General features: G+C 42.5%; 1 protein-coding gene across 3 annotated transcripts in view; it reads right to left on the bottom strand.

Annotated features, from left to right (window-relative positions):
* Positions 1–219: 219 nt before the first annotated feature.
* The window catches only part of sema6a (sema domain, transmembrane domain (TM), and cytoplasmic domain, (semaphorin) 6A), a 124,314-nt gene continuing 100,682 nt past the window's right edge, over positions 220–23,851 (bottom strand). The window contains exons 16-20 of one of the 3 annotated variants that reach the window (XM_086110542.1): positions 22,773–22,831; positions 21,345–21,365; positions 21,107–21,127; positions 16,912–17,100; positions 220–3,720 (exon numbers count right to left, since the gene is read on the bottom strand). In XM_086110542.1, the coding sequence (XP_085966668.1) occupies positions 2,576–3,720; positions 16,912–17,100; positions 21,107–21,127; positions 21,345–21,365; positions 22,773–22,831 (1,435 nt within the window). In that variant the 3' untranslated portion in view covers positions 220–2,575. The remainder of the gene's footprint in view (positions 3,721–16,911; positions 17,101–21,106; positions 21,128–21,344; positions 21,366–22,772; positions 22,832–23,851) is intronic. The other 2 variants (XM_086110543.1, XM_086110544.1) reach the window with 2 other exon arrangements.

The following is a 23,851-nucleotide window of genomic DNA, read 5'->3' as shown; positions in this document are numbered from 1 at the left end:
GTTTGTCAAGCAGAAGACTATCTATTTTTTTTCTTGGCATTTCTTTTCATGGATTCCTCTAATCTGAATAGAAAGCATGTGTAAGTTAAGCAGCAAGTCTTTACTCAGGGCAGACTTTAAGATGCTCAATGAAAAGTGTGCCGTCTTCAACCAAATAAATATTAACTAGCACAAAGCAGCACCTTGTTCGGAGGTAAAGGAAGAAAAAAAGTCAATGACTTCATGACAAGAATTTTATTTTATTTTTTTCTTCTTTTTAAATTACATTTTGCATTAAATTAAAGTGTTTTTTTTAAATTTCTTTACAACATACATTAAGCTGTGAATCAGATGTTAAGGAGGTGGAGAGTACAGGGCAAAAAACGTGTGACGTCACAATATTTTACAAGCTTACAAAGGTCACGTCATCGTTTGGTCGCTTCGCTTCTCGCGTCGCGTGTTATTGAGGGATGGGTGAGAGACGACAAGGCACACACACACCAGAGAACTTCACTGGCCATTGCAGCCTTAAACACTTGCACCAATTGGACCATGAACTAGATTCAGCCGTTTATACAGAATGTGCACATTGGAACATATTCTCTTCTAGCCACATTCTGCATGTTACCACTCCAAACATTTTGAACTTTGTGTCAGGGGGGCACAGGAAACTGCATAGCTGTAGCATGCTGCATTCAAGAGAACTGGGATGTTGGAAATTTCAGGAAAGACTGAAAACTGTATTCACTCGTTGAGCTGGAGCTTAGCTTATCTCAGCAGACTTTGGTGACATGTTGGGTACACTCAGGACTGGTTGTCAGCCAATCGCAAGTAAGTTATTTGGTTAAATGAATTTTGAAATGATTAGAAAAAAAAACATTTACAAGTCTTGGAATAATTTCAAATTCCCAGCAGCCTTGAATGCAGCATTCCTGTCCCAAGTGCTCTCTTTCTAATTGCTGTGGTTTGCGACAAAGTTGGCTTCCCTCCACTAAGAAATGAAAAAAACAAACAAAAAAAACCAACAACCAAACAAACAAATGTTCAATATAAAATGTTCACCTATCTACACATATAACACTAAAGGAGTGCTTTGTTGAGTTAAGTGTGGGGACGTGTCCTCAAAAACGAAACGTAACATTAGTTAACATTGAACTACAAACTTGCCTTACAAAATGGGGCGCTTTTTTCATTATTATTAGTTCACGTTTTGTGTCTTCACAGGAACCAGCCTGTTTAATACGACGCAAGAAGCCAAGAAGCACCTTCCGGTGTCACTTCCAGGTTAGCTTGGGTCGCTAACGCTATGCTTACCGCTACCGGCGGACTTGCAGAGCGAAAGTTTCAGTCAGTCGGTCGTCTCGCAGCCTTCCTTTGCGGTGTGGCGTACCACCAGAAAAGTACAATTGTATAAAACACAAAAATGGGGGCGGGAAAAAACACTCAACAACAATGACGACGTCTCGGTGGACACACAACAGAAGACGCTCATTGATGGCACAGTCGACAACATAAATGTGTGTGGTTGTGTGTCTGTGTGTGTGCATGTGTACATGTGTAGGGGAGCAGAATTACAACAATAACACCTACATTCTTTAATTGCATTTTTATCAAATCAGGGCAACATAATGTAAGAAAAAAACAAAGAGTAAAAACACTACAAGTTAACAGCTATCGAAGAAAACATAGTCACTTACTTCAGGGTGTAAGGCACAAATTTACATGTGGGGAGGGGTTTATGAAAAAAAAAATCTTGATCACTGGTGGTGTTTCTTTATATGACGTGGCCAATCAGGAGCGACATTACTGACTCACGCGCACGCACAAACACACACAAACACGCGCACACAAAACACGGCGCTGATTGGACGAGTGAAAAGGGCAAATATTCCTTTTGAATTAGTAATGGTCTGTGACAGTAAAAGTCCATCGTGGCACACTGTAAATAAATATCTTCTCCTCCTCACCTTAAGTCATTATTTAAAAAAAAAAAATCTACTGGCTCCAGTTTACTGACTTTAAATAGGTGTTGTTGTTCTTTTTTAAATCACACTTGATTAATTCATATTAAAAAGATCATATGCCCACTCTCTTTGTTGAGTCTAAAAAGTCTTTTTGTTTTCTCTTCAAAAGCACTTCATAAAAAATAAATACAACAAGCTATTAGGATTAACAGTCAAGTGTTGTTCAGTGAAAAGGGAGGAGTCTTCTATGTCCAGGCCCGTCCAGGCGGCAACGTGATTGCGGTAACACCTGGAGGCTTTTCACAGTAGTCAGCTGACTTTTCAGTCTCCGGGTCAGCTGAACCTCAATGTACTGTATGCCCCAAAACCCCCCCGGCCATTCCTCGACCACCTGACTTCATTTTGTCCTTGAAGAGATCAAGAAAGCCCCCACTTCACCATGCTACACAGATCAAATCATCGGGGTCTTCTTTTGTTTCAGTAGCGAGCGTTCCCCGGCTCGGATGTTATTTACATATTTGTATAAAAGAAAGTGTTTACTTAAAAAACAAAAAAAAGACGGTGCCGGATTATCCATTGTACTGTACACCAAACAAAGGACTGATCAAGTAGTCCAAATGGTCTCCGTCAGACTATGTGCAGACATCACTGGACTTGACCTTTGTGGAGAGCGACACAATGGATGGTTTTGGGGGGACGTCGGGCTTGAGGTGCTTGACGCCCCCACGGGGCAGCGAACCGTAAGAGCTCATGGATGGCTGCCGTGACAGAGATATGCCCTGCGCTGTCATTTGTATGGAGTCCACCCGCTGCGGCGCGGGGGGCGGCGTCTCCACGCGGTTGAAGCTCTGGTGCCTCGCCAAATGGGAGGAGTTGGACGAGTTGGTATTGTGCTTCTTGAGGCCGGACGAGCCCGAGGCGGAGGACGACGAGCCTTTCCGGAGGCCGTAGACGGACGAGTGCACCTCCAGGCGTTTGCCCATCTGCGGCACCGCGGGGGGAACGGTGAGCGAAGCCTCTCGTTGTGGCACGCGGGGTGGCAGCGCCCCGTCCGGATCCACCATGGTGAGATTGTGGTGGGGGTTTTTGACCGTCTTGTACTCCAGTGTGGCGCCCTGGTCGTCCATGAGGCCCATGCCGAGGTCGCTGGGGTGAGGCTGCTCAACGTACTCATGCTGGTAGGACTGCTGCAGGTGAGGAGGGAGCTGGTGCTGGTGCTGCGGCAGAGGCAACACCACCACGCTGGGGATGTGTCCCGGGGACGCCCTGAGGGCCAGGTCGGAGATGACGGGGGAGCCGATGGGCGGCATGTCCTTGGTGCAAGCGTTGATGAGGTTCTGGTTGCGCTCCCACTCGCGGCTCCCCCGGCTGGGCTTGCGGCGCGGCTGCATGGGAGTGGACTCGGGCGTCGGCAGAGCGGTGAGGTCGAGGTGGTGCTGCTCGGCTTTGATCAGCATCTTCGCGTTGGCCGTCAGTCGCCCGTTGTGCATCAACGGCGTGAGTATGGCCTCGGGTCGGCCGTCTTTGGCCTGCGTCTCGAACAGACCCGTCAGTTTGGTTACGCTGTTCATGGAGCCCCGGCGCGAGTGGAGGTGGTGGTTCTCCTTGTCTTTGCGGCCGGGCAGGTCCAAGTCCCGCCGCCGGTGGTCGCAAACGCAGTAAACGATAATGCCGGAAAAGATGGCGCCCATGGTGAACGCCAGGATGACGGCGATGGCCAACAGCGTGACGGGAACCAACTGGTCGCGGCCCTTCTGGTAGCTCTCACGGATCACACCTGCGAGAGAGAGAGAGAGAGAGAGGATATTCCCACATTCAGCTCCAATTGGAACACCAGAAAGAAAAACGACAGCGTTCACGTGCTGTACGACCGCCGTTCATCGACTGTGTGATTGACGCTGCTGACGCAATGTTGGATTAGGCCTGTCTGGCACAGTCAATTAGACGGGAGACTTGAGTGCGGCGGATTTATCACTCTGACCTCTCTCTTGCTTGGCTCTCACATATAACTTGTTGAAACCAGTTACGACTGCAGAGTCACACGAAGTCACATGGGCTAAGCAGATTAGACCTTCTTCGGCATCCGGCAGAATTAGGCTGCACGGTTGTGTTTCGACCTTTCTTCCATCCATTAAATAGTTCAACTGAGAATATGCAGTCGTCTGGTAGTGAGTATAATAGTGCAAGCATTAAAGACGAAAGGACTGGGCTGAAGCTCCGCCCAGAACTTTTTAACGGTTCGATACGGAACTTTTTCGGGATCTCTGTAAAAGAGGTGAAACATACATTGCGATCAATATCATTCCTGAAGTGTGATGAGTGTGGATGTTGTCATCGCTGCACCTTCATTGAAATGTGTTTTGATTAAAAGAAAAGACAAAAAAAATAAAAATAAAAAAATCTCTGAATGGACAGGATATTCAAATTCTTCTTTTGCCTCGGCATCATGTTACAAGTTTTATCGCTACTTGTTGCTAATTGAAAGAAATTGAAACCGCAGGTTTCCAAGAAAAAAAAAAGGTTGCAGGTCATTCATTATGTGCATAATTGGACTACCCCCCACACACACACACACACACACACACACACACACACACACGAAAGGACAGGAAATAATATTAAACCTAAAAAAAACCCGCAAAGAATCGCGGTCTCATAACAAACATGCAAATGAAAAATTGGTTTATCCTACCATGAGTTAACACCTTCTCAAATTGCTTTCAGCTGTCACATTTAATATCCCCCCCTCAAATCCAATCTCACTGTGTTTTGTTGAGCACGATTCACATTTAAAAATCACTGATTAAAAAAAAACAACCCCAAAACAAAACTAAACAAAAAAGGAAAAAAAAAAAAACATCCGCCAAAATGAAAAAGGATATGAATGGGAATAAAGACGGCTGAAATGTACCAGAACACTTTTTGCTTCCCGGATGCAAATGGCTGACATTTCATAAAGCCGCCATCATATCTGATCAATCTGAGAGGATTCATTAAGAAAAAAATATGATTGCTCGCCAAAGCCAACCAGCTACAGTATGTCATAACGCTTTTTACCTCCTTCTTCGTCTCTGTCGACTGGCAACATGAGGTCAGATTTCGCTTTTTGAATGGAACTACTGAAAAAAGTTTATAGCGCATTCTCACACCTGACCCATTTCGCACTGACGCAACATCAAGCAGGTGGGCTTCATCACAAACGATGTGCACCGCACGCCTCAGTGTGTCAGCGTAGCGTGACTTCGTTATTTGAGCGTCCCTTTCCGCGCTAAAATGACTTTCAGAAAAAAAAAAGTTACTTGAAAGTGACAAGTCGAAATATGAAGAGAAAATCATCTTGTGAACTAAACTAGAAAGGAAAAGGAACTTGAAGGTCGCAGAACAAAACACGCACAAATGTATTCCGTTTTTCATGTTACGTTTCTCCATGCGTAGATCAGAGATCCACTCTCCTAACCCGACAAAAAAGCTTTGAAGCAAACAAAAAAGAACCCATTTTTTTTTCAATGCAAAGGGCGCTCTAGCTTAAAAATGACCATTCAAGGATGGCACCAAACTCCCGAACAATAAACTAACATTAACTGCGATTGTTCTGCAGATTATTCCAAATCCATAACATAATAGTACCGTATTTTCCGCACGAAAAGGCACACCTTCCATTTTTTTAAAAGCTCACAGTGCGCCTTAAAATGCTATGCGCCTTGTTAATGGTTATTACGGTAATATGCCAACCCCAAAATGGCTCCTTGCTAGAGACATGCTTACAACGCAGAGTTCAAACTTAAGGCGATCGGGTTACGCAGTTGAACACAGAAATAGAGCAGTGGCAAGATAGCTCAACGTTAACGAGTCAATGTTATAACTTGCTGTTGGTTAAGTGAACGGTGTCGCTGCTTTATTAAATAAGTTTTACTGACATCTGAATGTTCCTTTAGTTTTTCCTTGAGCGTAGCTCCATCTAGTGGATGCGTTGTAGATTGCGTCTTATAATGCGGTGTGCCCAATGTATGAAAAACAATTACAAAATAGACCATTCATTGAAGGTGCGCCCCATAATCCAGTGCGCTTTTTAGTGAGGAAAATACAGTATACCTTTTCCAGTTTTTCCCGGGATTTACCCCCCTATTTTTTGGGAAAATGAATTTGTATTGTTTGTAGTTTTGGTTTGTAAAGGAAAAAAACTTCCCCGCCCCTCACCCCAAAAAAATCTATTTGGGTGCACTCCAGAGTGTGGTCACGGTCGCATCCCTGTTCTACATTATTATAATTCTTCATTTTATTGTAGAAGAACTTTTGGAAACCCATCCAGGCTCCCAGAAAAGCTGTGGTGGCTAACATGTGTCACCAAACACATTTGGAGCTCATCTCAAACCCCCAGAGCAAAACACCACACAAACCCCCAGATGGCAGGATAATCTGATCTCGTGGAAACCGAAATCCAACCTCCGCTTAACCAACATCCGTAATGCTCCCACACTGCTCTGAGTTGAGAAACATGAGCCCGAGCCTCCTCTGTGAAGTGAAATAAAGTGCTGGCTAGCGTGACGAGGGTGCGATCGTAAACACATACCTGACTTGTCTTTTTAACGGGGTGACGGTGACGTGTGGCTCAGTCAACCTTCACCGGGAGCTTAACTAAACATTTTCGCCAGACAAAAACGTGGACACGCCCGCCTGAGGAGATAGCGTGTCTGGCGTTATCTACGGTGGAGAACAAAGCCGACTGTTGTCCCCGATGACTTTGGCGCTAACATCTGCTTCTCATCTGAGTCGCTGATGTCTCAAAACAAAATTTAGAAATATTTGTTTATCTGCCGAGCTTTTGTTTTGTTGATTTGGATCTTTTCCAGGTTTTGGAGGTTCTTCTTAAATTTGATTTTGAAATATTTTTTTCAAAAACCTCAATTTTGTTTTGTGTTTCATGTCAATTTTAACACGTGTTTTTTACATTTATATTATTTATATTTTTCATTGATATACAGTATTTTAATTAATTTGTTCTCTATTTAAAATAATGTTTTAATATTTAATTCATATTAAAAATATTTAATCAATTTTTTTGTTGTTTTTATTTCCATTTTCAAATATTTATATATGAAAACTACTGATTTCCTTTCATGTCATTTTGAACACATAGTTGTTTTTATATTATTTGTAATCTTTTTCATTTTATTTGAAAACAGTTTTTTGTTTTATTTACATATTTGCCCGTTTATTTATTTATTCGATTTTTTTTATATTCAAATTCACATGAGCACGTGCAAATTACGTGCTCTGCATCAATATTTTCTTCCTAAATTCTTTCCAAGATTGTGACAATATTTCAACTAAACAAAACAAAAAGGTAATAGCAAATCCTTTTTATGTCCTAAAATGTTTTCTTTTTTTTCCCCAATTTTGCCCCAACAAGGAAACCAACTCTCAGCATTTCGGAGGTCAGAGGGCAATGAGTCAATCTGGTCGAACGTTTAATAGAAGAAGGCCGGCTGTGGCGCTTTGTTGTGGTCTTGGGGAGGTTAATGCCCCTGTTTAACCTCCAATGCATGCCTCTCCCTGTCTGCCTTTTTTTTTTGGTCTCAAACTAAATCCTTTCATTCTCTCTTGTGCACTTCCACGGATCACACGACACTCGCTTGCACACTTCCTGTGAAGGAAAAACTTTGAAGACCTCCAGCTTTCATTTGACAAATTGTTTCCCGCCATCAAAGAGAACATAACAGAGGACGCCGGAGAAGTTTTAAATGCTGCTCGTGTTCCTGGCCTCTTTGGGAATATTGACAACTTTTCAAAACTTTAGCAGGGTACAGACACTCACACAGATTTTTGAAACAGATTTTCAAAACGTGAACACATGACACACATGAGATGTCGAACTACAAGCACGCTGTGCATTAAAGGGAATGAAAGGAGCCTATGTGAGTCCCAATGATTGAAGTCGGCCTTGGCCACTCCCTCTCGCAGAGCTAACCCTAACCCTGATCAACATCACGTCAAACCCGCTGCTGGATTTACAGTGGTTACGAAAACAGTACCCTAGTCGGTTTTTCATTGTTGCCCCAACTCTTTAATTTTGCGATTATAAATATTATGGTTGCCTGCCCTGAATAATTACGCTGAACACACCCCGCACCACAGAATCATCACTCAGGATACTATTTCAGAGACATCCAAACATCAAGACAGTTGCCCCACTTCAGTCATGATTTATAATCTGGTTTGTTGGTGAATGCGACAGCAGGCCTTTTCCGTCCAGTCGGTTTGATAGATTTAAATTTCATGTGCCCTGCGGATTCAGCATCCCCACATTGCACACACATACCTCCAGATCCTCTGACATATATTCTTCGCAGTCAAAACAGCCTTGGTTACTTGCAAAACCGCGTCAGTTGGTGTCGAACACACGTTCACGCTGCTACTTTTATCCCATCAGGCGCTGCTCTGGTCGACTTAAAGCCACAGAGCTGGTCTTTGTGTCGACGATGGGAAAATGCTCTAAGGTAGGAGACGCATCACGGCGGGCTGATGGGGACACCACAAATCTCTGACTTAACACCACAAACTCTCAGACATTGTCGGGGGAAGAAGACTGAATATTGATATTTATCAAGCCTAAAAATGTCAACGACTCTGCGGCTTGATGCTGTAAAGAAAGAACCCATTATTAAAAAAAAAAAAAAAGCCCATTATAACTGAAATACTGACAGATGTTGCTATTTAAAGCACTATCGAATTAGTTTTTTTGCTGAAGGGCTTTCCTTACATTTGAACTGTCATGTGTATGCCACTGTGAAGAATAAAAACGGACAGTACTTTGTTAAGTGAAAAAAACAAGTTGTGACTTGAGAATGGCAGTCTTTTATATGCAGTATCCTGCTTAGTCTTATCTGTTTTAAATACATATCCCCCTCCCTGCTAGAAATTCAATTGGACAACAAGTAATAAAAACTGTGTAAATGCACGGTGAGTGTCTTCTCGATCGTGCACGTCTCATTTTGAAATTTACTTTATCTCATTTACCTCTCTATCGCCTTGTTTTGTCATGTAAAACACAATAAACGGCAATCAACTTTGGACTGGCATGCTAAGTGAAATGTTGCATTTTAGTAATTCTACATGCTAATGAACTTGCTTGTATTGTTTTTTTCAGTTTCAACAGTTTCGCTAGCTTGTTAGGGTAGCCATCTAAGCTAGCAATCGCACTACTGTATTTTCAAGCCCCCCCAACCCCAACCCTAACCCTTCCCAATGTTCACCAAAAGATTCTGCCGATTCTGTTGCAAAAAACAAAAACAAAAAATCAATTAGCATGGTCAGGGGTCCCCTGTTAGCCACACACAGCAACAAAGACAAGCACACAGCTTAACTATCGAGTCATAAAGCACCATAAAATATGTATTGTTGATTATTGTCCTAGGTGGTTGACCAGTATTTTAGACCTAGTTAGTGTCGGCTTGGCAACATAGGAACTATTCTTCTTCATGAGGTGAGAGTGCCATTCAAATGCTTTACATGTTAGCATCCTACTTTCAAATGCCAACAGATTGTTTCTTTAGTGATCCAATCAAAGCTTATCTGTGCGCATTCAAGGGGCACTCACAGTCATGTTTTTATTCAAAACAAAAGACGGCACACTGATGAGACGCTTATAATTAAATGTGTGATCTTTTAATTGCGCAGCTCCGTTTATTAATAATCAATTCACTAACCTTTGCATGTCGGTACATGCATCATCTTGTTCACACTGACAGTCTGCGCTAATCATCATGGTTTGTATTACTGACTGTTTTGTTTGTTGATGTTAGGAGGTGCTACACACACCAGTCAAACAACCCCCTTAGAAATGTTATGAATAAATAGATATTGATTCTTTTTTTTTGTCTCCTACATGTTCGCCAAGTATGCACTATTTATGCGCATCAAGCCGAACAGATGCTGCCGATGGCGCACAGAGAGCAGCAACAGTATCAAATGGTGAACGACAGGACTGAAAGAGAGCAAAAGCCGATGTTTCAGGCAGAAGGCGGAAGCAAAACGTACAAATGGTAACGCAAGCTGTGAAAATTAGCCAGCGAACAATGAGCTAATCAGGGGAGGAAACTGCTGCTTGCGTCAGTTGAGGAAGTGCGTAACGTCGGGAAAATATAAAGGCTTCTGTTTTGAGTACGAGTCACAATGATTCACAATTATTCACCTGCTTCGCGCACACTCGACTCTCTGAGCTTTTGACCATTGAGAAACCCTCCAAATCTACAGGCCAAGATTGGAGTGCAAAAATGACAGGACTGGGACTACCCACAGCGCTGATTATTTGTTCTTATTGTCGCTAAGTCATGATGACCCATATTTGTAGAACAATAGAAAGAATGTACCTGTATTGTTTAAAATTAGCCTTTGAAAACATGTGCAGTGAACCCCCATTTATTGCACAGGATATGTTCTTGCAATCGGTTACAATCCTGAATATAGTTTTATTAACCCTCCCCCAAATGCTTTAAACATGTTTACAAGTATTAAAACAGATTTAAAAAAAAGGTATTTTAAACGTACACACACAACCTCCAAGCATAAAATACAGAACAAATACTGCCCACCTTGTCGTGTCTGTGTACAGACGGCTGGTGGCGTGTGAACGTCTGAGCGTGAGCTGTGGCCGACAGCAGTTCCTGCGTGAGTGTGCTCTTTTTTCAGTTGGAGAGTACATAAATCAAAGTTGTGTCAAAATGAAGTCGATGATAAAGTTAAGTTGATTAAATTTTTTTTGTGTGTTTTTTTTTTTACCAAGAGAAGATGACATGAACAAGGACTGACAAGGCATTTTGTATGTTTGAATATGTTCAAAAACAGTAAAACAAGAGTGTGGTTCGCATTTGTTGAGAGAACATTAATTTTATATATATATATATATATAAATGCGATACATATACATATATATATACAGGTATATATATATATACCTGTATATATATACAGTATGTCGACCAAGTGGAAAAACGATTTGGACATGGTGCCTATTTAAATGAGTTTCTTTGCTTTTTTTGTGACCAAGATAGTCGTATTTTAAATAATTATTTATTTATTGTATGTCTTTATTTCAGAAATCAACTTAAAAAAAAAAAAGAGCCATTGTACTTCCTTCCTCTGTTGTTGAAATATACTCTAACTATATTTCGATCTGCCCCAAACGGATTCTTTCTTTGAATATTAAAGATTTTATTTCGAACAAATCTGCTTTACCGAGTGCTAAAGCAGCGGCTGGAGTTCGAGCGAGCGCCGTGCGTCATAGGAAGGTCTGACAGCAATCGGGGTGTCATTAATACCTTCTCTAACCTTCAAGATTGAAATCCGCAGCAGTGATGTCGAAATGTTCCCTTTGCCGTCTTCGGCATGAATGAAAAATAAATAAGACATCACATCTCAATGTGAGCAAGGTCATCCTCTTGCCAAGAGCCGTTGGCAGGCTGCATTTCATGTCAAGTCGTGATGTTTTAATGACTCTAACATTGGTCTAAAGACTGAGTAGTATTCGCACATTTTTCCAAATATATTTTTGATCTGTAATTCAAGTCTGACATTTTACAAGTTCTCCATTTCCAATGAATTCTGTGGCCTTTGATTTTTGCGCTCAGTTTGGAAACTTCAACTGTTGTAATTGCAGATAATATCTCTCTATAAAAAAAAGTCGATCCCCATACAAATAAAACAATCATGTATAGTGGCACTGAAATCAACTCAGTTCACCGCATTAAAAAGCAGCAGTTTGGCTTCGTGAACTAACCTTCAGAAAAAAAAAATAGAGCCTTTCACGTTGCTTCACGTCACTCCCAGTTAAGGTTTACTGTCATTTAAAACCATTACATAACTTTACCGCTATCTCATATTTGAACACAAGCAATGTCGCAACAGATGTAGACAGACAATGTAACATTACTCACAGGCACATATTCTTTATCCTCTGAAAAAAAACATACAAGACGGATTTTACTGCAGATAACTGAGTCACTTACAACAGTTGGGTGGAACTTCTTCGTTTGTCTGCGTGACTGTTACACTGTCGCCTGCTGACCAAGTGGCGCTCAACAGAAGGAGTCGCAATGAATTCATCCTGCTTTGACATTCTGTTTAATGATGTCATGACTGTATGCTTTTATAAAATGGTGTAGAGTGCTATTTTCCGGATCAAAAGTAATTACCGGTACTTTTTTTTCTTCTTCCTTTGCTTGAATGGGGAGAGATGCATTAAGATATGAGTGCTTTGAGCTACAAGTATGGTCATGCAAGAAATTCAACTGTCAAGGCATTACTGCATCTGTAAATGCGATAGATTTCTATTCGTTTTGTTATTATTATTATTATATAGATATTTTTTTTCTTAGATGAATGCATTCTTGTTGTTTCGACTCACTCTTACAAAGAATGAAAGCACAGACAACTTTTCCTTGACGAACCTCAGACTACCTTTCCGGACCTCAATTTCCTCTTTTCGCTTCTCATTTGTTGATTTTTCCCTTTGTTTTCGATTACCTCTCAGCTGTCTTTTTTTCTTTCGCCTCACCTCTGCATGATTGTCCTTCTTGTTAAATAAATTGTTGTCATGCATGTTGCTTTTCCTGCACTCTCTTTATTTCCCATGTCTCCTGCCCCTGTCGTCTAGCTGCCTCCCTCTTTCACCCTCGTCCGTCTCCCGTGGATAGCTGCTGTAATGAAGCCATAAATTGGAGCAGCACAGCGGCGGCTACAGGTCGGGCTGGGGAAGGTGGACGAGGAGGTGGGGGGGGGGGGGCTGACAGGAAGAGAGACGGCAGAAAAGGGAAGAGAGCCAAAAGGAGGGATTCATTTAGACAAGAGAAGAGATATGAGTCTTGTTGGAGAGGAGACAGTCTACCAGGGGGAGGAGCGGGAATGAATGAGGAGGAGGGGGTCGGGGGGGGGCAGGATCGGAGGGAGGGTTTGGGGTTATCCATAAATTGGTTGAGGAATCACTTCTAAAAAGGTACAGCCTTGGAACATGCCATCCCTGTTGGATGTTGGGAGGGGTCACAGTGGCAGGAGATGGCGAGGTGTTCAGAGCAGGTGGGCGTGGTTTGAGCCAAGAGGGTCATCGGGGTTTGTTATGACAGACAGACAGACAGACAGACAGAGACAAAGTGCAAATGTACTGTGAAAAAAAGAAGCTACCTTTGAGATAGGGAGGGCCCCTCGACTGAAGCGGCAGATAAAGACGCCGCCGGCTCGTTAATACTCCTCACTGTGCGGCGCCTGTTTAATTACTGTGGAGGCTTTGGCCTAATAATAATATTCATTAGGAGATAAGATCCTGCAAACGTCTCCGCTGCAAATGGAAAAAAGGAGTTGGGGGATTAATTTCTTTTAAGGCGCCAAATTATCTCGAGCACGGCTCCTGATAGGAACTGATACATTTGACTCCAAAACTTTTTACCATTTAGATGATTATGCACTCATATGCCACAAGATTAGGGACACAATTCATCCATCCTTCCCTTTTCCTACAATGCGTGTCCTCATTTGGGTGGCGGGTGATGTGGAGCCAGTCATAGCTGATTTTGGAAACTTGGGAGGGTTTTCACCTTGGACTGGTCACCGGCCAATCACGGGACACATATAGACAAACGGCCATTCACATTCAGAACTGTAATCTTCATTTGACCTAACGCGTGTTTTTGGAATGTGGGAAGAAGATGCAGTACATTAAAAAAAAATCTAACCAAAAAAAAACAAAAACATGGGGAGAATGTGAAACTCCTCACAGATTTGCGCCAGAACCTTCCAACTGTGAGGCAGACACAATTAATACGGTTTGTAGTTGTAAATCCTAAAGCGTGTGTTTTTTCCACCTTGATATATAAGCTGGAATAATCGCAGCAGAGACGATATTCAAACGCTGAATGTGCTGCTCTTGCACAATGTAATGAGATTCATTTACAATATACACACACACACACACCTCAGCAAATTACCACCCCAACATGGTAACTCGCTATTGATCCAGAAGGAAATTGTGCTGCAACTATTATCATCTATTAAAATTAGAGAAGCGTGTTGCAATACGTCATAACTTGGACTGTATGTGTGCACTATACGGACTTATGAGTATGGCACACCCCTTTCACAGTTCTGAGTTTGGGGGTTTGAATCCAGGCTGAAGCCTTCCTGTGAGTGCTTGCATAGGTTTTTCTCCTGCGTCCACCCAAAATCTTCCATGTTTGGATATTGAAGAAATTATCAGCCAGTGTGAATGTGAATCCGAATGGTTGTCCATACGTGCCCCACGATAGGCCGGCGAACCAATCCTGGGGGAACCCCGCTCGCACTCATCCGCGACTCTAATGAAGACAAGCGCTATAGGAAATAGAGAGATGACTTTATGATATCGTAAGATTGAAGACTTGCCTCCTGACTGGCTGGAAACAATCACATGGTTCCACTGCCATGTTGTGAGTCACATGACATCCATTTCAACTGAGGTCACCTCTAAGGATATCAAACTGTCAATCAAACCTGAGCATTATTGTTCCTGAAATCGCACCTCTCTTGGGTCGCGCACATGTACCTAATATAGTGGCCAGTGAGTGTCATGTTTTCCTTATTTCTCCTGCGGCAGCCTGGTTGATGTTTCTTTTTCAGGCACATTGAAAAGTTTCACTTCTCGCCTCAACAAGAGTTTTTGGAGAGCCGGCTGAAGTTTTTTTTTCACAGTACAGCTGTTTGCTGAGGGGCAACAGGAAAGGAGAGAAGACAGGATGGGCAGGGCGGGAAATGAACGCAGTTGACTGCGGTGCTCAATTTGCCATGCTGAGACGCGTTAAGCCGCGCTGAGGCAAAACGGCGCGTAATACCATCAAAGCAATCAAAGCTGGAAAAAGTCAAATACGTAGAAATAGTGGGAAAACTAACAGCAACAAAAGATGTGACTTGAAGCCATGCAAACATAGCCCGGCATTGCTCACAGAGAAGCAACACAAACAAAGATCACTGCAGCCGAGTCTTACGGAGAAAGAAAAATATTCAAGAGCTGGAATAAAACAGAGCAAAAAGTGCCATATCAAATGAGAATCAAAAACTGAATCATACAAAACACACGACAGCAGGAAGCTTGTTTGGAAAAGTGAGGATTGGGTGTCGTTACCTGAGAATGTTTGACTGGAGCATCCCTTTATATCTATTATACCAAACTCAAAAGCTACGAGCATTATTCCCAACTGCTGAACTCATTCACTGCCATTGACGGCTATAGACGTCAAAGATCCATTTGAACTGGGCTGGCAGTGAATGAGTTAATATGAGGGTGACTCTTGAAGGCACAGCTCCGTTGATACATCTGCTCAGGTAACGACAATATGATGCTGGCTGAACGCATGCTGTCTGAGGTGCGCTCACTGCTTCCAGCTGACACCTTGCAACCTGTCTGCTCCAAGAATATATATCTGCTGATGTAGGATGATATTCATATTGCTTTTTTTTTTCTTTCAGTGAACAACCTGATGATACTTGGAGGGACAAAAATTATTCATCTTATTGTGTTCCTTCGACATGTGGTGTACATTTTATGAAGGATCATATTCCATTTGAATGGCGGCCTGAGGAGGCGCAATCGTCATTCACTTTTATATGAATGCATCTGGACCCTTTAGATTCAGATTCAGGAATATTATCCAGCCATTTCTTGAAACTATGTTATTTAAATCAATGCCATTGTTTTTATATAGTTATTGTTATTTTTGTAATTTTCGCTTTTCTCCACTCACGACTGGGGTTATAATAATTTTGGATTTTTCGTAAGAGTCAGTTTTTATTCATTTTTTTATTCATTTTGACATTTTTTTTCCAGTAAATTGTCATTTTTAATTCATTAATTTGTTTACACAGTAGGTTTGTTAGTTTTTACTACTTTTTAATATTTCAAAAATTCTTTGTTTTAATATTTTTTTTATTAGTTTTAGTATTAGCTTTATTTTTACTCGACCTGATTTTTTTTTAATTACATGGCGTATTTGACAAGCGCACGATTAAAGAAAAAAAAGGTCGCCAAGTATTGCGTAATGAAGTAAAGTCAACCAAAAATCCCCAAAAACAGTTTGACTGTCCTACATGGCTGAATAGTACTCCCAAAATAAATACGCTCAAAATAAAGCTCATGTCAGAAATTATTTGACAAAGATTAAATCAAAAGACATTTTCATTATCATGATAGAAAGTCGTTACAGTTAGTTTTATAAGTGCAAAATGTACGGTCGTTTCAGTTAGTTACATTTTTTTTCACCCTTTCATGCACCCTGTAACCTGATAACACGATAAGCTCTCCACTGTAGTAACCGCTGTCCCTGAAAGGGTTATAGCCCTCTCAATTTTATTTTGTTAACGTTAAATATTTTTTCAATGTTTGCTATTTCATTGCTTTTTGTTAATTATAATCACTTCAGGAAAGAAAAACACAAATCAGCCTCACTGCGGCGTTTCCTTTTCCTCATCCGCTCACTCATTCTCTGCCAACCATCTAGTGAGTCGTCCTTGAGGTCAGGCACTATCAGCCGTCGTTCAGGCGGATGGAAAGGGCATTCAATGTCATGTCACGGTAAGACATACACGCTGCTCCAGCCATCTTGGGCAGGAAATAAATAGATCGGCCGCGTAATGGCCTGAATATTGCGTCTCTTGTGGGACACTAAGGAGTCTGGGGATGATAAATCTGATCCCACGGGGCGAATGCGTCACTGTCTGTGTGTGCGCATTCTAATGAGCGCTGAATGTGTTTGTCTTGTGTTTTTTTGGTTTTTTTTTTTTTTTTTAAGGGAGAAGCAATTTGTCTGCTAGAGAGAAAGCGATCTGTACACCTCGTCAGCTGGAAGCAGCCACACAGCCGTAAATCTCAATTACACGAGACCCCGCTCCCTCCCTCCCCCTGCCACAGGTGACAACGAACCAAGAGCATCTGTTGCGTTCCAAGGCTTACCATCGGCTTCGGGCTGAGTCTGAGAGGGTACGGCCATGTAGGGCTCCTCCCCTGTTTCTGAACTCATGGGGCGCTCCTTGCGCTCCACCATACGGCCCCGCCCCAGGGGGCCCTCGGCGGCCTCGGGTAGGGCCGGCGTGGGGAGTACGAGGGTGTGGTGGTGATGGTGGTGATGGTGGTGATGGCGGCCTGCCAGACACAATAGAGGTTAATAAGGGCGCTCGCTTTGTCGACGGGAGGCCTCGGGACACGTACACTACTCACAACAAGGTAGGGACAGTCGGCTTTCAGGTGAACGGAAAGGGCACGAGAGCAAAGGTCACCAACGGGGTCGCCCGTGGAACACCACAATGGTATCCTATGGACCTGTTCTAAAAATTGCTCACCGGTGATGGCACAAGTGCGATTTCCCAGGAATATTGAATAGAAATGTACAGAAATAAAAGGTTGCATTTTGATATTTATCGGGTTCAGAACTATTATTAGAAATGATTAAAGCGGTCCGTGTCTTCACATAACATGACTGGAAATTATTCATTGCTGATAATATAAAAATGGATACTACGGCCAGACTGATCTGGATATTTTGAGCCGAATGCAGATTCTGATAACCGATTAATCGGCCAGCTAAAAAATATACAATGAACAAAATAACTTCTTGTTTTGCTCCCTTGATGCTTACAAAAAAAAAGATATGATTTACAGGCAGAAAATCGGACTGTTTTAAAATATTTTACAAGAGAAAGGAAAATGAAAAAAATTGGCCGTTTTCTCACTTATTTGGGTGTGAACGTTACTATCTTTGTGTTATGTGGTACAGTGCTAAACCTAGCGTCAATATGTAACAAAAAAAAAATCTGCGTTCCGATTTTGGCTGTAAAAGTGACTTAAAATTGCAGACACATGAGTGACCGCAGTTTTCCAGCTGACTAGCTGTCTTGTGTTTTCTTACATTGCTGTGATCCATTTACACGCGGGTGAAATCTAAAAATTAGTTTGAAACCCTGTGGCCTTCTCTTGTCTGACCTCTACGCAAAGGCAATCAACCGTGCAAGTGACTTTGTCTTCAAGTACGGTTTCCGGGTAGTCTCGACTGAACCGAGCCATTATTCCTCACAACAGTCTCTTAACGTCAAAACCAGGAACAGCATGATGAAGAGGACTGACTCAAAAATCAATGGAATATATTGGTGCATTCGTGGATAAAATGAATTTGCCATTCAGTTCCTTGTCAGAAAACAGCAAGTTGTATCCAAAGTACTGAAGGATTGAAAAGTTGGCCACGTGCATTCAAAGGGTGAGAGAAGGTCAAGTTGATAGGTTGGAGTTCATTTTAGGATCGCCCTAAAATTCCACCCGAAAGCCGAATATCCTGAACGTTTTATGAGGGCTACACACATACACACACACACACCTACACACACACACGCACACGCACACACACACACACACACACACACACACACACACATCATTCCCCTACTAAAAGCACACAAGGACAGCTGCTTGCCTACAAGAGGCAACAAAGTGATTCCCCCCTTGAGCAACTCATTAGTAAATGTGTCTCTCCACATTGTCATGTCCTTCTCTTCTCATCCTTCCTCCTCCTCCTTCTTTTCCTCCCTCTCAGACTGACATGTCAAAGCTCCAGTGGGCCTGTCAGAGTATAATCACATTTCTCCAGCATCACCGGAGGGTTCACACCTTTTCGTAGGAAGGATGACGACATGCTGACTTTTCTTTCTTTGCGGCGCTCCCGTCAGGCAACTTTTTTTATGAAACGTCGACAAGAGGCTTCTAACGCTGTCAATGCACACAAGCACCCCCCCACCCCCCTATAAGTTTATATCGCTTACATCTAACTTTTGAGTTCACGTGGAGATGGTGGGAATTGTTCTGTTTAATTCCCTTCCGTCTCACCGCTTCGCTCAAATCCTTTTGTTGATTTTAAGCACGCCTGCGTTTTGCTGTACAGTATTCAGCAGTGAATAGCGCCTGAATATTCATGTTAAATTCTTCTTTGTTGTGCTGAGCCAAATTTGGAATGCTGGGCCTTGACTATGATGTGCACTTCCACCTAGTGTCATTCTAGTTTGTTTGTTTGTTTGTTGGCACAATAATGCAAAAACTACTAATTACTCATTCTAATCACCAAAAAAAAAATGCTGTCATGCATCGACAATGAAAGTGAGTGTACAATTTGATGCTGATCTAAATAATACCAACAAAAATCAAATAAGCTTGATTTAATTTGATTGTTTTGTTGATTGATTTTGTTCTATTTTAGATTTTGGTAGTGAAGAATGATACAATTACGGTAAGGTTGGACATACTTTTTGTCGTGTTGGATATTTGATTTCACAACATCAGTGTTGGATTGAACACTATGAAAAAGTCTGACAAAAACAGTGAGTAAGAGGCATCTTTTTTTTGGAGTGGCGTTTTGGCCTTAGTGGAGGTCTGCATCCCAGAAAACATCACTCTAGATTATTTGGGAGCGAGGAAGAAGCCTTATAATGCAAAATGGAAAAAGGTGTTTCATTTTTGTTCACATTTCAAGATTTTATTTTGTAGACGGGAAGCAGGTAACTGAAGGTTTATTCTGTTCATCAGCACAAATATGTATCACGTATGTGAGCTTTCTGCTGTTTACTTTCAAAGCAAGCTAATCCCATTAGCATGGGACGTGCCCTCTTAAACCATCCTCCTCAATTTGGCACCGGCCTTACATTTCTCTTCATGGAATGAAGCCTTTGTATTTTTGATTTTTGTGTCGTGTGCGGTCACCAACAGATGTGCTTCACCTTGTGTTTACACTTGTGTTTAAAGAAGGGGCTGAGGGGGTCGGGTGGGATGATGGTGAAGCTGCTGGTAAACTAGCGCAAACCCTCTCGACACCATCTCGAGCCTCCTCCTCTTCTTCCTTCGTGTGGCATGGCAATCATTAAAATGATTTATTTAACTATTGGCCCAAGGCTGAGAGATTAGTGTGACAGGCCTATTTTATAATTCATTCCCTCACCGCCAGGGGAAGTGCAATTCAGGCAGATGACACACATACAGAGAGAGAAGAGGGGGTGGGGGGTGGGCACGCCGAAGGATGCGCACCCTCTCTCTTTTTCACTCGCTACAGATTAAAAGCGAGGCGACCATGTCTAGTCTGGAGTAAAGACGGGGAGAGTGGAGAGGAGGCATTTATTTATCTTCAATGCCATATTAAGCTCCCCGCGCAGTCAACTGAGAGACGGGGGGATGTGTGTTTGTGTGTCGTCAAGTGTGCGTTTATGTGCAGAGGCATGTGTTTATGGGCAGCGGGTTTATTTTCCATGACCCTGGACCTCCAACAACAGGGAAGATCACAGTGTGGACCAAGGACTTGGTCATATGTATTCTTGTCGTTCGCATTTTTGGACCATTCACACAATTGCGTGAAATCGGCTGAATCAAATCATTCCACTTGTTAGAAAGTTATTAACAATACAGCAAAACTGCTATAGTTGTACCGACCCCCGCCCCCCAAAATAGGGATTTTAACCCTTTCATGCACCAATAATAATAACCTGTAACCGGATAACATGATAAGCTTTCCACTGCAGTAACCGCTGTCCCTGAAAGGGTTAGATTTTCTGACGCAAGTATTACATCACATAAGAAAAAAACAAAACACTTTTATACTTTTTTTTTTTGCCAGAAAATTTGCTGTCAGTGACGGTTTATCGTTTCAACCTCATATGTGAAGAAAAACGTTTTCTTTTTACACTGTTGCGTAGAATGAAGTTTTACAGCATTCACATACTACTGTTAACTGTGGGTGACTTATTGTTCCAAAGTTTAGAATGTTAAAATGTGACTTCATTTAGAAAAAGGTTTCTAATGGCGATGCTGGAACTAATTTATAAACCATCAAGGTCTTTAACCACCACCAACGAGATCCATCCAATTATTGCAGCAAAGGTCAGGGCTAATCGATTCAATTGTAGCGGGGATAGAAGGCAGGGGTGGGGGGGGGGGGTTGTTGACATAGAGGACAAGAGGGTCTAATAGAGCTAATATCATAATTAAAGATGTTCCTATTTGTAATTCCTTTAACAGGGCACAAGAGGAGGGTTGCAGGAGGAGGGCTGCAACGGCTTGTGGGGAGGGGAGAGGGGGTGGGGGGTTGAAGTGGACCGGCAATGATTGAGTGTTTCATTACCTTTATAACTGGAAGGAACGTCTATCAAAAAGAAGGAATGACATAAATTCAGTTCCACACGCAGTCGTTAATAACCTGTCTTTACAGGTGGGAGGAGTTTTCATTTCCTTGAGAGGGAACAATTCATCGAGGAGATGAAGGGGTGTGGCTGGACTTAAAACAGTGTACGAGATAAAATGTTGCCTCGGTTCATTTAGTTGCCTTTTTTTTTTTTTAATGATAAATGCGGGATACTTACCATTCAGTGCCACGAAGGTATCTGAAAGTACAAAGAAAGATAAAAGAAAAACTGTGTCATTGCGAGTCATAAAGATGCTTTCACATTCAATTCACAACTAACGATTTTTAAATGTACATTACTGGCGGAATTGAAGGGGGGGGGGAACTTGAATTGGAACTGTATTATTGTTAATTGGACCATGGACCATTGGAAATGGACCAGGCTATATGCAAAGATTGTTATATTGTCTGTCTACATGTGGTGCTACATTGTTTGTATTCAAATATCTGTTGCTTTGAAGCGCAATAACGCTGCAACATCGAGGCTATTCGTTAGCACATGTATTGCGCGTTGCACAGTTTGGGAGCATTAAGCTAACTGGGCTTTTAGAAGGTCAAGCCATGAGGTTGTTTGAAATACAAAGCGTGTAATTCTGTTTGACGTTTACTTGAGACTTCAGCTGAAAATAGCACTAAACCCCTTGAACCTTCTTCCTTGAAGAATTGTTGGCGATCGCCCAAACTGTTGCTTGTTGTGAAATGAGTTGAGGTGAAAAAAAAAATCGAATCGCAAGACACCATGGATTATAATTTTCATCCTGGATTAGCTGCGGGGAATCAGTGAATACACGCTTAGGTTACCAAATATGGGTCCTCGCCTTGACTGGTCCAAAAAACAAGCCCTAAGCTTAACCGCTTCAAAATTACAGCAAAACACACTTTTTTTTTTTTTTGGCCATCATGCCCGCCATGTTTGTGGAGTGTTTTGTGGTGAGACATTATTTTCGGAGTGTGTGTGCTGTGGCTAACAAGCTTGCTCAAGTCCAGTGGGGTTCATGTTATTGGAAAAATACTCAGCTATGAAGCTAATGTAGCGCTTAACTTTGTGGATGAATTCCTCCTGAAGTCTAACCAGAGCACATTGTAACAGCAAGTGGATCACGGCTGTCAATTGCAGCTAATCTGGAAAGCAATGTGTGGAACATGCAATGTATGATTCTCCCCGTTCTCGAATAACAGTATTTGAGGCCGGCTAATTGGGTTGAGAGTCTTGCGCCCTGTTTTTGTGTGCATTCACAAGCAAAATCCTTTCTCCTACCGTGGCACTGAATGTTTGTGTGACAGTGTGCAAGAAGGAAGACAGTCTTGGCGCCACAGGGCACAGAACTCGACTGACCGAGGGGAGTAAAGACGCTGTCGGGGGGAGTGGAGTGAAGTGTGGGACGATAGAGAGAAGGGGGCAGATGGATGGAAGATGCTGAAAGAGAGGATTGTGAGGGCGGAACAGATGGGGGGGGAGGGAGGGAAAAAGGTGACGGCGGCGAAGACGGAAACAGAGGATAGAGGCTGAGTTAGCATACAGTGCGTGTGTGTGTGTATCATGGGATGGCTAGGGTGGTGAATAAAAGGATAGATACGAGAGTGAAAAAAAAAAGGGCCCGCTTACTTTGGCAGTCTCCCAGGCCATCTGTGTTACCATGCTCCACGTCCTGCTCAAAGGCGGATCTGCAGGGAACAGAGACATCATGGTCAGCGGCGGGAAGCGGGCCAAGAGGCCGGTGCGATCCGAGTCACGTCGTTTCGGGAAAACAACAACAAAAGCATCCCTCCAACGCGGCAGATTTCTAAGAATCCTTCGGCAAAGCCTGCAGGAGGCCTTGAACTGGAACGCCATCAAAGGGCGCCTAGCGGGCACCCTGGAGGTGTCAAGACAAGGGGTTATGACGAAGGAAGCATGCAGGCTAAAAAAAATAAATAAATTATAATTGGCACAGAACCCAAAGCTAATTCTGGGGGTGTCAACTAAAATTTTTTTAGAGGGGCGACTTAAGCCGGACACCCAAGCGCATCAATGGGCAACAAGCTGAAAGAAAATCTGGAAAAATGGTGAAAACGTTTTAACGGCTCTAGCGCCACAATTCAGATCTTTTTTTTTTCCACCTGTTTTCAGCAACTTGATTCAAACGTGATGGATTTAGAAACAAAGCTCTGAAGTCACTTCACAGGGTCTTTAACGACCGTAAACAACTGAAGTGAATGAACCCCCCCCCAAAAAAAAAACATAAAAAAGAACCTACCGGGAATTAAAATAAATAAAAACCAAATCAAATCCTAAACTTCACTTTCACTTTGAATACGGAAGTACATTTGAGCTCAGATACTTTTAGTCTTTTACTCAAGTAATATTCTACAAGGTGACGTTAACTCCTTCCAAAGTTATGTTCTGTTAAGATACGCCTACTGTATAGCTTTCAGCGACCGGTATTTTACTTTTTCTTCTACATTAATAATGTGTCCAGATGTGAGTCGCAATCACATGGGCCAAGGGCAGTGCGCTGAGGTGTAGCCAAGCCCTCACATGACACAGAAAAAGTTAAAGGTTGGGGAGGCCAGGGTTTTGGAGATGCTATTTTCTGCTACAATCTGCACAGAGACCTGTTTTCAGCCTGAAAGACCACCAAGCAGGCAGGAGATCTGTGAAACAGAGCGGACCAACTGTCAAGCAATATCACAGTCACGCGTGAC

This window comes from Hippocampus guttulatus, chromosome 5 (genome assembly GCF_054856545.1).
Source record: "Hippocampus guttulatus isolate MCC_2025c chromosome 5, RoL_Hgut_1.0, whole genome shotgun sequence".
Taxonomy (NCBI): Eukaryota; Metazoa; Chordata; class Actinopteri; order Syngnathiformes; family Syngnathidae; genus Hippocampus; species Hippocampus guttulatus.
This window is presented reverse-complemented; position numbering and strand designations above follow the sequence as displayed.